Source organism: Bombina bombina, chromosome 6, assembly GCF_027579735.1.
Source record: "Bombina bombina isolate aBomBom1 chromosome 6, aBomBom1.pri, whole genome shotgun sequence".
Classification (NCBI taxonomy): Eukaryota; Metazoa; Chordata; class Amphibia; order Anura; family Bombinatoridae; genus Bombina; species Bombina bombina.
In genome coordinates, this window is record NC_069504.1 from 13,659,891 (window position 1) to 13,678,190 (window position 18,300).

Genomic DNA, 18,300 nt, shown 5'->3' on the forward strand with positions numbered 1-18,300 from the left:
CAAGAGTCCATGAGCTAGTGACGTATGGGATAATGAATACCCAAGATGTGGATCTTTCCACGCAAGAGTCACTAGAGAGGGAGGGATAAAAACAGAATTTATGTTTACCTGATAAATTACTTTCTCCAACGGTGTGTCCGGTCCACGGCGTCATCCTTACTTGTGGGATATTCTCTTCCCCAACAGGAAATGGCAAAGAGCCCAACAAAGCTGGTCACATGATCCCTCCTAGGCTCCGCCTTCCCCAGTCATTCGACCGACGTAAAGGAGGAATATTTGCATAGGAGAAATCATATGATACCGTGGTGACTGTAGTTAGAGAAATTAAATCATCAGACCTGATTAAAAAACCAGGGCGGGCCGTGGACCGGACACACCGTTGGAGAAAGTAATTTATCAGGTAAACATAAATTCTGTTTTCTCCAACATAGGTGTGTCCGGTCCACGGCGTCATCCTTACTTGTGGGAACCAATACCAAAGCTTTAGGACACGGATGATGGGAGGGAGCAAATCAGGTCACCTAGATGGAAGGCACCACGGTTTGCAAAACCTTTCTCCCAAAAATAGCCTCAGAAGAAGCAAAAGTATCAAATTTGTAAAATTTGGTAAAAGTGTGCAGTGAAGACCAAGTCGCTGCCTTACATATCTGATCAACAGAAGCCTCGTTCTTGAAGGCCCATGTGGAAGCCACAGCCCTAGTGGAATGAGCTGTGATTCTTTCAGGAGGCTGCCGTCCGGCAGTCTCATAAGCCAATCTGATGATGCTTTTAAGCCAAAAAGAGAGAGAGGTAGAAGTTGCTTTTTGACCTCTCCTTTTACCGGAATAAACAACAAACAAGGAAGATGTTTGTCTGAAATCCTTTGTAGCCTCTAAATAGAATTTTAGAGCACGAACTACATCCAAATTGTGCAACAAACGTTCCTTCTTTGAAACTGGATTCGGACACAAAGAAGGCACAACTATCTCCTGGTTAATATTTTTGTTAGAAACAACTTTCGGAAGCAAACCAGGTTTAGTACGCAAAACCACCTTATCTGCGTGGAACACCAGATAAGGAGGAGAACACTGCAGAGCAGATAACTCTGAAACTCCTCTAGCAGAAGAAATTGCAACCAAAAACAAAACTTTCCAAGATAATAACTTAATATCTACGGAATGTAAGGGTTCAAACGGAACCCCTTGAAGAACTGAAAGAACTAAATTGAGACTCCAAGGAGGAGTCAAAGGTTTGTAAACAGGCTTGATTCTAACCAGGGCCTGAACAAAAGCCTGAACATCTGGCACAGCCGCCAGCTTCTTGTGAAGTAAAACAGATAAAGCAGAAATCTGTCCCTTCAAAGAACTTGCAGATAATCCTTTCTCCAAACCCTCTTGTAGAAAGGATAGAATCTTAGGAATTTTTACCCTGTTCCATGGGAATCCTTTCGATTCGCACCAACAGATATATTTCTTCCATACTTTATGGTAAATTTTCCTAGTTACAGGCTTTCTAGCCTGAATAAGAGTATCAATGACAGAATCTGAGAACCCACGCTTTGATAAAATCAAGCGTTCAATCTCCAAGCAGTCAGTTGGAGTGATGCCAGATTCGGATGTTCGAACGGACCTTGAACAAGAAGGTCCCGTCTCAAAGGTAGCTTCCATGGTGGAGCCGATGACATATTCACCAGGTCTGCATACCAAGTTCTGCGTGGCCACGCAGGAGCTATCAAGATCACCGAAGCCCTCTCTTGATTGATCCTGGCTACCAGCCTGGGAATGAGAGGAAACGGTGGGAACACATAAGCTAGGTTGAAGGTCCAGGGCGCTACTAGTGCAACTACTAGAGTCGCCTTGGGATCCCTGGATCTGGACCCGTAGCAAGGAACCTTGAAGTTCTGACGAGACACCATCAGATCCATGTCTGGAATGCCCCATAATTGAGTTATTTGGGCAAAGATTTCCGGATGGAGTTCCCACTCCCCCGGATGAAATGTCTGACGACTCAGAAAATCCGCTTCCCAATTTTCCACTCCTGGGATGTGGATTGCAGACAAGTGGCAGGAGTGAAGCTCCGCCCATTGAATTACTTTGGTCACTTCTTCCATCGCCAGGGAACTCCTTGTTCCCCCCTGATGGTTGATATATGCAACAGTCGTCATGTTGTCTGATTGAAACCTTATGAATTTGGCCTTTGCTAGTTGAGGCCAAGCCTTGAGAGCATTGAATATCGCTCTCAGTTCCAGAATGTTTCCATTTAAACAACAAAAAACACTGAGCCATCTCCGTGGAGATGTTGCCTGTGCAACGGCAAAGAGAATGACTGGGGAAGGCGGAGCCTAGGAGGGATCATGTGACCAGCTTTGCTGGGCTCTTTGCCATTTCCTGTTGGGGAAGAGAATATCCCACAAGTAAGGATGACGCCGTGGACCGGACACACCTATGTTGGAGAAATAAAGACAGCCAATTCCGCTGAAAATAATCCACACCCAAAATAAAGTTTAAATGAAAACATAAGCAGAAGATTCAAACTGAAACAGCTGCCTGAAGTACTTTTCTACCAAAAACTGCTTCAGAAGAAAACACATCAAAATGGTAGAATTTAGTAAAAGTATGCAAAGAAGACCAAGTTGCTGCTTTGCAAATCTGATCAACCGAAGCTTCATTCCTAAACGCCCAGGAAGTAGAAACTGACCTAGTAGAATGAGCTGTAATCCTCTGAGGCGGAGTTTTACCCGACTCAACATAGGCATGATGAATTAAAGATTTCAACCAAGATGCCAAAGAAATGGCAGAAGCTTTCTGGCCTTTTCTAGAACCGGAAAAGATGACAAATAGACTAGAAGTCTTTCGGAAAGTCTTAGTAGCTTCAACATAATATTTCAAAGCTCTAACAACATCCAAAGAATGCAATGATTTCTCCTTAGAATTCTTAGGATTAGGGCATAATGAAGGAACTACAATTTCTCTACTAATGTTGTTGGAATTCACAACCTTAGGTAAAAATTCAAAAGAAGTTCGCAACACTGCCTTATCCTGATGAAAAATCAGAAAAGGAGACTCACAAGAAAGAGCAGACAATTCAGAGACTCTTCTGGCAGAAGAGATGGCCAAAAGGAACAAAACTTTCCAAGAAAGTAATTTAATGTCCAATGAATGCATAGGTTCAAACGGAGGAGCTTGAAGAGCCCCCAGAACCAAATTCAAACTCCAAGGAGGAGAAATTGACTTAATGACAGGTTTTATACGAACCAAGGCGTGTACAAAACAATGAATATCAGGAAGATTAGCAATCTTTCTGTGAAAAAGAACAGAAAGAGCAGAGATTTGACCTTTCAAGGAACTTGCGGACAAACCTTTATCTAAACCATCCTGAAGAAACTGTAAAATTCTCGGAATTCTAAAAGAATGCCAGGAAAAATGATGAGAAAGACACCAAGAAATATAAGTCTTCCAGACTCTATAATATATCTCTCTAGATACAGATTTACGAGCCTGTAACATAGTATTAATCACAGAGTCAGAGAAACCTCTTTGACCAAGAATCAAGCCTTCTATCTCCATACCTTTAAATTTAAGGATTTCAGATCCTGATGGAAAAAAGGACCTTGCGACAGAAGGTCTGGTCTTAACGGAAGAGTCCACGGTTGGCAAGAGGCCATCCGGACAAGATCCGCATACCAAAACCTGTGAGGCCATGCTGGAGCTACCAGCAGAACAAACAAGCATTCCTTCAGAATCTTGGAGATTACTCTTGGAAGAAGAACTAGAGGCGGAAAGATATAGGCAGGATGATACTTCCAAGGAAGTGATAATGCATCCACTGCCTCCGCCTGAGGATCCCGGGATCTGGACAGATACCTGGGAAGTTTCTTGTTTAGATGAGAAGCCATCAGATCTATTTCTGGAAGTTCCCACATTTGAACAATCTGAAGAAATACCTCTGGGTGAAGAGACCATTCGCCCGGATGCAACGTTTGGCGACTGAGATAATCCACTTCCCAATTGTCTATTCCTGGAATATGAACCGCATAGATTAGACAGGAGCTGGATTCCGCCCAAACCAGAATTCGAGATACTTCTTTCATAGCCAGAGGACTGTAAGTCCCTCCTTGATGATTGATGTATGCCACAGTTGTGACATTGTCTGTCTGAAAACAAATGAACGATTCTCTCTTCAGAAGAGGCCAAGACTGAAGAGCTCTGAAAATTGCACGGAGTTCCAAAATATTGATCGGTAATCTCACCTCCTGAGATTCCCAAACCCCTTGTGCTGTCAGAGACCTCCACACAGCTCCCCAACCTGTAAGACTTGCATCTGTTGAAATTACAGTCCAGGTCTGAAGAACAAAAGAAGCCCCCTGAACTAAACGATGGTGATCTGTCCACCACATCAGAGAGTGTCGTACAATCGGTTTTAAAGATATTAATTGAGATATCTTTGTGTAATCCCTGCACCATTGGTTCAGCATACAGAGCTGAAGAGGTCGCATGTGAAAACGAGCAAAGGGGATCGCGTCCGATGCAGCAGTCATAAGACCTAGAATTTGCATGCATAAGGCTACCGAAGGGAATGATTGTGACTGAAGGTTTCGACAAGCTGAAATCAATTTTAGACGTCTCTTGTCTGTCAAAGACAGAGTCATGGACACTGAATCTATCTGGAAACCCAAAAAGGTTACCCTTCTCTGAGGAATCAATGCACTTTTTAGTGAATTGATCCTCCAACCATGATTTTGAAGAAACAACAAAAGTCGATTCGTATGAAATTCTGCTAAATGTGAAGACTGAGCAAGTACCAAGATATCGTCCAAATAAGGAAATACCACAATACCCTGTTCTCTGATTACAGATAGAAGGGCACCGAGAACCTTTGTAAAAATTCTTGGAGCTGTTGCTAGGCCAAATGGCAGAGCCACAAACTGGTAATGCTTGTCTAGGAAAGAGAATCTCAGAAACTGATAGTGAGCTGGATGAATCGGAATATGCAGATATGCATCCTGTAAATCTATTGTAGACATATAATGCCCTTGCTGAACAAAAGGCAGGATAGTCCTTACAGTTACCATTTTGAATGTTGGTATCCTTACATAACGATTCAATATTTTTAGATCCAGAACTGGTCTGAAGGAATTCTCCTTCTTTGTTACAATGAAGAGATTCAAATAAAACCCCAGCCCCTGTTCCAGAACTGGAACTGGCATAATTACTCCAGCCAACTCTAGATCTGAAACACATTTCAGAAATGCTTGAGCTTTCCCTGGGTTTACTGGGACACGGGAAAGAAAGAATCTCTTTGCAGGAGGTCTTATCTTGAAACCAATTCTGTACCCTTCTGAAATAATGTTCTGAATCCAAAGATTGTGAACAGAATTGAACCAAATTTCTTTGAAAAAACGTAATCTGCCCCCTACCAGCTGAGCTGGAATGAGGGCCGCACCTTCATGTGGACTTAGAAGCTGGCTTTGCTTTTCTAGAAGGCTTGGATTTATTCCAGACTGGAGATGGTTTCCAAACTGAAACTGCTCCTGAGGATGAAGGATCAGGCTTTTGTTCTTTGTTGAAACAAAAGGAACGAAAACGATTATTAGCCCTGTTTTTAACCTTAGATTTTTTATCCTGTGGTAAAAAAGTTCCTTTCCCACCAGTAACAGTTGAGATAATAGAATCCAACTGAGAACCAAATAATTTATTACCCTGGAAAGAAAGGGAAAGTAGAGTCGATTTAGAAGACATATCAGCATTCCAAGTTTTAAGCCATAAAGCTCTTCTAGCTAAAATAGCTAGAGACATAAACCTGACATCAACTCTGATAATATCAAAAATGGCATCACAGATAAAATTATTAGCATGTTGAAGAATAATAATGTTATGAGAATCATGATCTGTTACTTGTTGCGCTAAAGTTTCCAACCAAAAAGTTGAAGCTGCAGCAACATCCGCCAAAGATATAGCAGGTCTAAGAAGATTACCTGAACTCAAATAAGCTTTTCTTAGAAAGGATTCAATTTTCCTATCTAAAGGATCCTTAAAGGAAGTACCATCTGCCGTAGGAATAGTAGTACGTTTAGCAAGGGTAGAGATAGCCCCATCAACTTTAGGGATTTAGTCCCAAAACTCTAATCTGTCAGAAGGCACAGGATATAATTGCTTAAAACGTTTAGAAGGAGTAAATGAATTACCCAAATTATTCCATTCCCTGGAAATTCCTTCAGAAATAGCACCAGGAACAGGAAAAACTTCTGGAATAACTACAGGAGATTTAAAGACCTTGTCTAAACGTTTAGATTTAGTATCAAGAGGACCAGAATCCTCAATTTCTAATGCAATTAGGACTTCTTTAAGTAAAGAACGAATAAATTCCATTTTAAATAAATATCAAGATTTATCAGCATCAACCTCTGAAACAGAATCCTCTGAACCAGAAGAATCATTAGAATCAGAATGATGATGTTCATTTAAAAATTCATCTGGATAAAGAGAAGTTTTAAGACTTTTTATGTTTACTAGAAGGAGGAATAACAGACATAGCCTTCTTAATAGATTCAGAAACAAAATCTCTTATGTTATCAGGAACACTCTGAACATTAGATGTTGATGGAACTGCAACAGGTAATGGTATTTTACTAAAGGAAATATTTTCTGCATTAACAAGTTTGTCATGACATTTAATACAAACAACAGCTGGAGGAACAGCTACCAAAAGTTTACAGCAGATACACTTAGCTTTGGTAGTTCCAGCACCAGGCAGCGATTTTCCTGAAGTATCTTCTGACTCAGATGCAACATGAGACATCTTGCAATATGTAAGATAAAAAACAACATATAAAGCAAAATTTATCAAATTCCTTAAATGACAGTTTCAGGAATGGGAAAAAATGCCAAAGAACAAGCTTCTAGCAACCAGAAGCAATGAAAAATGAGACTTAAATAATGTGGAGACAAAAGCGACGCCCATATTTTTTTAGCGCCAAATAAGACGCCCACATTATTTGGCGCCTAAATGCTTTTGGCGCCAAAATTGACGACACATCCGGAATGCCGACATTTTTGGCGCAAAAGAACGTCAAAAAATGACGCAACTTCCGGCGACACGTATGCCGCCGGAAACAGAAAAGATTTTTTGTGCCAAAAAAGTCTGCGCCAAGAATGACGCAATAAAATGAAGCATTTTCAGCCCCCGCGAGCCTAACAGCCCACAGGGAAAAAGTCAAATTTTTTAAGGTAAGAAAAAATGATTGATTCAAATGCATTATCCCAAATATGAAACTGATTGTCTGAAAATAAGGAATGTTGAACATCCTGAGTCAAGGCAAATAAATGTTTGAATACATATATTTAGAACTTTATAAAAAAAAGCGCCCAACTATAGCTTAGAGTGTCACAGAAAATAAGACTTACTTACCCCAGGACACTCGTCTACATGTGGTAGAAAGCCAAACCAGTACTGAAACGAAAATCAGCAGAGGTAATGGTATATATATATAAGAGTATATCGTCGATCTGAAAAGGGAGGTAAGAGATGAATCTCTACGACCGATAACAGAGAACCTATGAAATAGACCCCGTAGAAGGAGCTCATTGCATTCAAATAGGCAATACTCTCCTCACATCCCTCTGACATTCACTGCACGCTGAGAGGAAAACCGGGCTCCAACCTGTTGCGGAGCGCATATCAACGTAGAATCTAGCACAAACTTACTTCACCACCTCCATAGGAGGCAAAGTTTGTAAAACTGATTTGTGGGTGTGGTGAGGGGTGTATTTATAGGCATTTTGAGGTTTGGGAAACTTTGCCCCTCCTGGTAGGAATGTATATCCCATACGTCACTAGCTCATGGACTCTTGCTAATTACATGAAAGAAAAACAACAACACAATGCTCTATTTCTGTTTAAATGGGGTGATTGCAAAAATCCTAAAAATTCTCAGGTATTTTGGGAAAGTTTTTTGTCTGAAATATTAGACAAAGGCTAAAGCTCTGGCTTATCTAAGGGAAAAACACAAACATTTGTTCTTCATGACATCGCACAATTATTATATTGTCTTCTGTGTGTGTGTTTTATGTTAAAGGAGGTGCTTGTCAGATGCTAAACACTCGGGTGAAAAGTCTTGCTGTGTTATGGTCTATACAATTATACAAATGGTTTGGAATCCTTACATCCCAACACAAGGCGAACTTGCAGAAAACACTGGATAGAGACAAGTGCAAGAAAAGAGAAAACCAATCCATTGGTCCTAATCCGCCAACAAAACCAAACTTTATGGCAATGAGTGAGCAACAGGAGGGGAGGAGAAGAATGTTCTAGAGACCAGAGAAGGAGTTAAAGCATTTAGATAATTAGGAAGAGGGGACAACAGGGGATGGCTTTTTCACTCACCGCGTCCTGGACTTGACTTGCGTTCCATAGCCAATCTCCTTGTCCTCCCATATATCTTCCTCTTCATCATCAAACTGCTGGATTCGCTCGTTGCAACAAGCTTCAAACAGAGCAACGTTGGTCTGCAGGGTACACATGGTAGAAAGAAAGCTTCAGTTCGCCATACCATTACAATAACTTCATTGGCTTGGGCTGATTATGGCAGATATCTTAATAACACACCTGCTGGTAATAAATACGTGAGTACTACTAAGCAACACTGGAGCGTTGCAGAAGATGTACAAACTACAACTCACTACAAAACTGTATTAAAGAGAGGTAATTCAGCTAGAATTTATATTTAAAGGGACACTGAACCCAATTTTTTTTCTTTTGTTTCTTTTGTGATTCAGATAGAGCATGAGATTTTAAGCAACTTTCTAATTTACTCCTATTATCAAATTTTCTTCGTTCTCTTGGTATCTTTATTTGAATGCAAGAATGTAAGTTTGGTGGATAAATTCATCCACCAATAAAAAAGTGCTGTCCAGAGTCCTGAAACAAAAAAGAAGCTTAGATGCCTTTTTCAAATAAAGATAGCAAGTGAACGAAGAAAAACTGATAATAGGAGTAAATTAGAAAGTTGCTTAAAATTGCATGCTCTATCTGAAACACAAAAGAAAAAATTTGGGTTCAGTGTCCCTTTAAGGAAAAAAAAAACGTGCATTTGGCTTCAGCCATTCCCAGAATGTGGAGAATTACTATATCTGTGTTACAGATTTGATCAGAAATTAGATATTTATTATTCTATACTATTTACCCACCAACCTTGGTCTAACCAGTAACATTCTAGTTGACTTGCGTTTGCCATTATAGATTTTCTGCGGCTTCCCTACCTACGGTTTAGTCTATAATGAGGAGGCTTTGCTTTAAAGGGACATTAAACACTAAAACAAACGCTAGATAGAATGATGCAGTCAAAGATAAGATTATTCTGAGAATAACCTGTAGATGTATTTATTAAAAAGTTTCATTAATTATATAAATATTGACAAAATAAGTAAAGTTTAGTGTCTATAAAACAATGGGAGCTGCCATGCTGTAACTTTGGGCACAGCAGAGAAAGTAACCAATAAGGGACGGTTCTAAATAGGTCACTAGAGTGTGCACAGCCAATGGCTGTGAGAAAGTGCAAAACACTGTTACATTCCAAACAGGAACTGAAAAGCTCACAATTTCAGAATGGAATTACAGGAAAAGGAGACAAAATAAATAATAAAAACTTAATTTATGTAAGAACTTACCTGATAAATTAATTTCTTTCATATTGGCAAGAGTCCATGAGCTAGTGACGTATGAGATATACATTCCTACCAGGAGGGGCAAAGTTTCCCAAACCTCAAAATGCCTATAAATACACCCCCCACCACACCCACAATTCAGTTTAACTAATAGCCAAGTAGTGGGGTTATAAAGAAAACAGAATTTATGCTTACCTGATAAATTACTTTCTCTTACGGTGTATCCAGTCCACGGATTCATCCTTACTTGTGGGATATTCTCATTCCCTACAGGAAGTGGCAAAGAGAGCACACAGCAGAGCCGTCCATATAGCTCCCCCTCAGGCTCCGCCCCCCAGTCATTCGACCGATGGTTAGGAGAAAAAGGAGAAACCATAGGGTGCAGTGGTGACTGTAGTTTTACAAAAATAAATTTGAACCTGACTTAATTGCCAGGGCGGGCCGTGGACTGGATACACCGTAAGAGAAAGTAATTTATCAGGTAAGCATAAATTCTGTTTTCTCTCACATGGTGTATCCAGTCCACGGTTTCATCCTTACTTGTGGGATACCAATACCAAAGCTTTAGGACACGGATGAAGGGAGGGAACAAGACAGGTACCTTAAACGGAAGACACCACTGCTTGCAAAACCTTTCTCCCAAAAATAGCCTCCGAAGAAGCAAAAGTATCGAATTTGTAAAATTTGGCAAAAGTATGCAGTGAAGACCAAGTCGCTGCCTTACAAATCTGTTCAACAGAAGCCTCATTCTTGAAAGCCCATGTGGAAGCCACAGCTCTGGTGGAATGAGCGGTAATTCGTTCAGGAGGCTGCTGTCCAGCAGTCTCATATGCCAATTGGATGATGCTTTTCAACCAGAAGGAAAGAGAGGTAGTAGTCACTTTTTAGGAAAGAGAGGTACTGTAGTAGTCACTTTTTGACCTCTCCTCTTACCAGAATAGACAACAAACAAAGATGATGTTTGTCTGAAATCTTTAGTTGCTTTTAAATAGAATTTTAAAGCACGAACCACATCAAGATTGTGTAACAGTCGTTCCTTCTTAGAAACTGGATTAGGGCACTGTGATATACCTTTAAGGTATATCACCTGTTTGGCCTCTAACCCTATATAAGGCTTCCTGTTCCTGTATCTCATTGCCTGAATATTGAAGGACATATGCACCGCAGTTAATCTGAGTACCTAATTTTCTCTGATTGTTCTGCTGTGTTTCAAACTACCTACTACAAGTTCTATTACTAAGCTCTAATTGTTATTTTGTAAAACAATATCGTTACTTATTCCTTTTGCATTATTGGGCAACCTCTTTACAGCCTTTTTCCAGGAATCTCTCATTCAAGTTACCGTTACGCTGACAGGAGTCGGCTGTCTGCAAAATCTCTCAGCAAGGACACAGCGTCTGCAGGACCGGAAGTTAGTCACGCACATACCCGCTGCTGTGTAAACTCTGAACACGCCGAGGAGGTCAGGTATCAAAGTGTTTTCCACTTCAAGCGTATTATTTCTTTCATTGACTTGTGTATATACAAAACTTTGTATTGACTTTCTCACCAATTGCCACTGCAAATACCGGAACTCAATCTAAGACCGTTTTACCTACACTTAACCTCAGTATTGCTCATTGCCGGATTCCTCTCTATAACTGTGAGCTTCTGTGAGTGCATGTATTGTTCGGGTGTGTGTGTGTGTGTGAAGATAGAAGGAAACTAACAGTTTATACCTCATCATTTGTGTAAGGATTCTTACTGCTTTAATACCAATTCAAACTACTAATCTCCTTGCTAAGCTATTCATACCAGAGTCAGCCCACGCTGTGAGAAACATTTTAAAGCATAAACTCTGCTCTCATTAATACTGAAATTACTTAACATAAAAACTAGCTCACTGTACTGTTACCTAGAGTAATCAGTGACTCTTGGGTTTCATTCACAAAAGAGCAACAAAAACTAATTTTTCTAACAAATATTGTAGCAATTATATCATATTTGTTACAGGCACAGAGAAGGAACAATGATTTCCTGGTTAATATTCTTATTATAAACCACTTTTGGAAGGAAACCAGGTTTGGTACGTAAAACAACCTTATCTGCATGGAACACCAGATAGGGTGAATTACACTGCAAAGCAGACAATTCTGAAACTCTTCGAGCAGAAGAAATAGCTACCAAAAACAAAACTTTCCAAGATAATAACTTAATATCTATGGAATGAAAAGGTTCAAACGGAACCCCTTGAAGAACTGAAAGAACTAAATTCAGACTCCATGGAGGAGCCACAGGTTAATAGACAGGCTTGATTCTAACTAGAGCCTGTGCAAACGCCTGAACGTCTGGTACCTCCGCCAGACGCTTGTGTAACAGGATAGACAGAGCAGATATCTGTCCATTTAAGGAACTAGCTGACGATCCCTTCTCCAATCCTTCTTGGAGAAAAGACAATATCCTTGGAATCCTAATCTTACTCCACGAGTAACCCTTGGAATCACACCAACAAAGATATTTCCGCCATATCTTATGGTAAATTTTCCTGTTGACAGGCTTTCTGGCCTGGATCAGAGTATCTATAACTGATTCAGAGAACCCACGCTTAGCTAGAATTAAGCGTTCAATCTCCAAGCAGTCAGTTGCAGAGAAACTAGATTTGGATGCTTGAAAGGACCCTGTATTAGAAGATCCTGCCTCGATGGCAGCTTCCATGGTGGAACCGATGACATGTCCACTAGGTCTGCATACCAAGTCCTGCGTGGCCACGCAGGCGCTATCAGAATTACCGAAGCCTTCTCCTGTTTGGTTCTGGCTACTAGCCGAGGGAGAAGAGGAAACGGTGGAAAGACATAAGCTAGACTGAAGGACCAAGGCGCTACTAGAGCATCTATCAATGCCGCCTTAGGGTCCCTGGACCTGGATCCGTAAAGGGGAAGTTTGGTGTTCTGACGGGACGCCATCGGATCCAATTCTGGAATGCCCCATAGCTGGGTTAGCTGAGCAAAAACCTCCCGGTGGAGTTCCCACTCCCCCTGGTGAAAAGTCTGATGACTCAAAAAATCCGCCTCCCAGTTGTCTACTCCTGGGATGTGAATTGCAGATAGGTGGCAGGAGTGATCCTCCGCCCATTTAATGATCTTGGTTACTTCCTTCATCGCTAGGGAACTCTTTGTTCCTCCCTGATGATTGATGTACGCTACAGTCGTGATGTTGTCCGACTGAAATCTGATGAATTTGGCCTCCGCTAGTTGAGGCCATGCCTGGAGCGTGTTGAATATCGCTCTCAGTTCCAAAATGTTTATCGTGAGAAGAGATTCTTCCCTAGACCATAGGCCCTGAGCTTTCAGGGAGTCCCAGACCGCACCCCAGCCTAACAGACTGGCATCGGTCGTGACAATGATCCACTCCGGTCTGCGGAAGCACATTCCCTGAGACAGGTGATCCTGAGACAACCACCAGAGAAGAGAGTCTCTGGTTTTCTGGTCCATTTGTATTTGAGGAGACAAATCTGCATAATCCCCATTCCACTGTTTGAGCATGCACAGTTGCAGTGGTCTGAGATGAATTCGGGCAAAAGGGACAACGTCCATTGCCGCAACCATTAATCCGATTACCTCCATGCACTGAGCTACAGAAGGCCAAGGAATGGAATGAAGAACTTGGCAAGTAGTTTAAAGCTTTGACTTCCTGACCTCTGTCAGAAATATTTTCATTTCTACCGAGTCTATTAGTGTTCCCAGGAAGGGAACCCTTGTGAGCGGGGACAGAGAACTTTTTTCTACGTTCACCTTCCACCCGTGAGACCTTAGAAAGGCCAGAACAATGTCCGTATGAGCCTTGGCTCTGTGAAAAGACGACGCCTGTATTAGGATGTCGTCTAGGTAAGGTGCTACTGCTATGCCCCGCAGTCTTAGTAACGCTAGAAGGGACCCTAGCACCTTTGTGAAAATTCTGGGAGCGGTGGCCAACCCGAAAGGAAGGGCCACGAACTGGTAATGCGTGTCCAGAAAGGCGAACCTTAGGAACTGATGATGATCTTTGTGGATAGGAATATGTAGGTACGCATCCTTTAGATCCACGGTAGTCATATATTGACCTTCCTGGATCATCGGTAAGATTGTCCGAATGGTTTCCATTTTGAATGATGGAACTCTGAGGAATTTGTTAGAATTTTTAGATCCAGGATTGGCCTGAAAGTTCCTTCCTTTTTGGGAACTACAAACAGGTTTGAGTAAAAGCCCAGTCCTTGTTCTGCAATTGGAACTGGGTGTATCACTCCCATCTTTAGAAGATCTTCTACACAGCGTAAGAACGCCTGTTTCTTTGTCTGGCCTGAAGACAAACGAGAAATGTGGAACCTTCCTCCTTGAATTCTAGAAGATACCCCTGAGCAACAATTTCTAATGCCCAGGGATCTGGAACATCTCTTGCCTGAGCAAAGAAAGAAAGTCTGCCCCCTACCAGATCCTGTCCCGGATCGGGGGCTACCCCTTCATGCTGTCTTGGTAGCAGCTGCAGGCTTCTTGGCCTGTTTACCCTTGTTCCAGCCCTGCAAAGGCTTCCAGGTTGCTTTGGGCTGGGAAGCATTACCCTCTTGCTTTGCGGTTGCAGAGGTTGAAGCAGGTCCGCTCCTGAAGTTGTGAAAGGAGCGTAAATTAGCCTTGTTTTTGGCCTTAAACGGTCTATCTTGTGGAAGGGCATGGCCCTTTCCCCCAGTGATATCCGAAATAATTTCTTTCAACTCTGGGCCGAATAGGGTCTTTCCCTTGAAAGGAATATTTAGTAATTTTGTTTTGGACGACACGTCAGCCGACCACGATTTGAGCCAAAGCGCTCTTCGCGCCATAATGGCAAAACCAGAATTTTTCGCCACTAACTTAGCTAATTGTAAAGCGGCATCTGTGATAAAAGAATTAGCCAGCTTTAGAGCATGAATTCTATCCATGACTTCGTCATATGAAGTCTCCCTCTGGAGCGACTCCTCCAGCGCCTCAAACCAAAAAGCTGCTGCAGTAGTTACAGGAATATAATGCAGGCAATCGGTTGAAAAAGGAAACCTTGTTGAACAAATATTTTCTTTAGTAAACCTTCTAATTTTTTATCCATAGGATCTTTGAAAGCACAACTGTCTTCTATTGGTATGGTTGTGCGCTAGGCTAATGTTGAAACTGCTCCCTTTACCTTAGGGACCGTCTGCCACGCGTCCCGCCTGGGGTCAGTTATGGGGAACATTTTCTTAAAGATAGGGGGGGGGGACAAAAGGTACACCTGGTCTCTCCCACTCCCTAGTCACAATATCCGCCACCCTCTTCGGGATCGGAAACGCATCAGTGTATACAGGGACTTCTAGAAACTTGTCCATTTTACACAATTTTTCTGGGACCACCATGGGGTCACAATCATCCAGCGTAGCTAAAACCTCCTTAAGCAGGACGCGGAGGTGTTCCAGCTTAAATTTAAACGCTAAGGAATCTGATTCTGCCCGCTGAGAAACCTTTCCTGTGTCAGAAATTTCTCCCTCGGACAGTACATCCCTCACTGCCACTTCAGAGTGTTGTGAGGGTACAATGGATAAATCATCCAAAGCTTCTGATTGCTCATCCTCTGTTCTTAAAACTGAGCTATCACACTTTTTAGGAAAAACTGGCAGTTTGGATAGAAATGCCGCAAGGGAATTATCCATGACTGCTGCTAATTGTTGTAATGTAATAGGGGCCAATGCGCTAGAGGTACTAGGCATCGCTTGCGTGGGCGTAACTGGTGTCGACACATGGGGAGAGGAAGGAGGACTATCCTCGTTACCTTCCGTTAAAGAATCATCTTGGGCTAAATTTTTAAGTGTCACTGCATGGTCTTTAAAATGTTTCGATACCTTAGCACACTTTAAACACAAATGTAAAGGGGGTACCGCCATGGCTATTAAACACATAGAACAAGGTCTATCTGTAGGCTCAGACATGTTAAACAGACTTAGACAGCACTCAAATACAGTAAAATACAATTTTTGAAAAAACGGTACTGTGCCTTTAAATAATAAAAAGCGCACACTTTTTTACTAAATCTCCAAAAATCATCCAATCCCTATGAAATTTTCACCATATGATCCTAATGCTTTGAAATGATTGCACAGTAAATTTCAAGTCAATTAACCCCTTACTGCCCAAACCGGAGCAAATTAAATCTGGCAACCGGTTAGCAAACTACAGCACCAAGCCACAGCCTCTGATGTGGCCCTACCTTCCCTGGGGATTAGTTTTGATCGAAAATAAGCCTCTCTGAAGTCCTCAAGTAATCTCTGGACTCTTCACATGGAGCTGCATGAAGCTGTCTGTAAAATCAACTGCGCAACTGAGGCGCGAATTTCAGGCCCCCTCCCTCTTCACTCTGGAGTTGTGGGGCCTTCCCAACCCAAAATAGGTGTCTAAATATATACCATGCGGAATAAACCCCAAAAAAGTGTTTCAAATGTAATATAAACTTGTATAAATATCAGATTTTTGTAAAAAAATAATTGATTGCCCCTTAACAGTGTCCACCAGTGTTTGAGCCCTTTCAAATAAGCCTTCCTTCTATACTAAGTCTCAGAATATGGCTTACCTTTCCTACATGGGGATTCTTGTCAGTCTTCTAGCATTACTAAGTCTTGACTAGAAAAAATGACTGAAACATACCTTAAAGCAGTTAAGGCTGCAAACTGTTCCCCCCAACTTAAGTTTTCTGGTACTCAACAGTCCTGTGTGGGAACAGCAATGGACTTTAGTTACAAAATGCTAAAATCGTTTTCCTCTCAGCAGAAATCTTCATCACTTTCTGCCACAGAGTAAATAGTACAAACCGGCACTATTTTAAAATAACAAACTTTTGATTGAAGAAATAAAAACTACAAATCTAACACCACATTTACTTTACCCTCCCGTGGAGATGCTACTTGTTAGAGCGGCAAAGAGAATGACTGGGGGGGCGGAGCCTGAGGGGGAGCTATATGGACAGCTCTGCTGTGTGCTCTCTTTGCCACTTCCTGTAGGGAATGAGAATATCCCACAAGTAAGGATGAATCCGTGGACTGGATACACCATGTAAGAGAAATAAATATGAATTTATCAGGTAAGTTCTTACTTAAATTATGTTTTATTTCATGTAATTGGCAATAGTCCAAGAGTAAAAAAAAAAAAGAGTAAAAAAAAAGAAAAAACTTAAAAATCATAAGCAGAGGAATCAAACTTAAACAGCTGCCTGAACTTTTCTACCAAAAACTGCTTCCGAAGAGGCAAATACATCAAAACGGTAGAATTTAGTAAATGTATGCAAATAAGACCAAGTTGCTGCTTTGCAAATCTGATCAACTGAAGTTTCATTCAGAAAAGCCCACGAGTGGAGACTGAACCAGTAGAATGAGCTGGACCTAACAGACTCCAAATAAGCCTAATGAATCAAAAGCTTAAAGACAGTCTAGACCAAATACTTATTCTTTATCACTTATTGATACATACCAGACAAGCATCTTGCAAAGGGTGCCACTTCTATAAGCTTGCAGGAAGTACAGGAAACCTTTAAATAATCGTTTGTTTGCAGCTGAAAATGGCCACTAAGTTCCACCCACAGCTTTCTTCTTGTCCACGTAGCTTTTTTCTTGTATGACAGTTTAGTAGTGCACGTTTAATATTTTTCAGTTAGCTATTTCAAATTGCACTTGTGCAGTGTTTTTCTCAACCAGAAATGCAGGGGACATTTATTGCAGGCGGACCGGCATCTAGTGATAGTTTTTGTGGCTGTTTGCTTTTTAATTGTGATTTTTTTTCTACTGCAAGTGATAATTAAAATGTAAATAATCTTTATATTCTTGTGGTAAAAAAAACATAATTTATGCTTACCTGATAAATTTATTTCTCTTGTAGTGTGTTCAGTCCACGGGTCATCCATTACTTATGGGATATATTCTCCTTCCCAACAGGAAGTTGCAAGAGGATCACCCAAGCAGAGCTGCTATATAGCTCCTCCCCTCACATGTCATATCCAGTCATTCGACCAAAACAAGACGAGAAAGGAGAAACTAAAGGGTGCAGTGGTGACTGGAGCTTTAATTAAAATTTAGAACTGCCTCAAAAAAAGACAGGGCGGGCCGTGGACTGAACACACTACAAGAGAAATAAATTTATCAGGTAAGCATAAATTATGTTTTCTCTTGTTAAGTGTGTTCAGTCCACGGGTCATCCATTACTTATGGGATACCAATACCAAAGCTAAAGTACACGGATGATGGGAGGGACAAGGCAGGAACATTAAACAGAAGGAACCACTGCCTGTAGAACCTTTCTCCCAAAAACAGCCTCCGAAGAAGCAAAAGTGTCAAATTTGTAAAATTTTGAAAAGGTATGAAGTGAAGACCAAGTTGCAGCCTTGCAAATCTGTTCAACAGAGGCCTCATTTTTAAAGGCCCAGGTGGAAGCCACAGCTCTAGTGGAATGAGCTGTAATTCTTTCAGGAGGCTGCTGTCCAGCAGTCTCATAGGCTAAACATATTATGCTACGAAGCCAAAAAGAGAGAGAGGTGGCCGAAGCCTTTTGACCTCTCCTCTGTCCAGAATAAATGACAAACAGAGAAGAAGTTTGCCGAAAATCCTTAGTTGCCTGTAAGTAGAACTTCAGGGCACGGACTACGTCCAGATTATGCAAAAGAC

At 41.4% G+C, this 18,300-nt stretch overlaps 1 protein-coding gene across 1 annotated transcript in view; it reads right to left on the bottom strand.

Moving 5' to 3' along the window:
• PPP6R2 (protein phosphatase 6 regulatory subunit 2) overlaps positions 1-18,300 on the bottom strand; it is a gene marked incomplete in the record, with an annotated part of 934,057 nt that overhangs the window by 410,798 nt on the left and 504,959 nt on the right. The window contains 1 exon segment of the mRNA XM_053716315.1: positions 8,362-8,483. Within this exon segment, the coding sequence (XP_053572290.1) occupies positions 8,362-8,483 (122 nt within the window).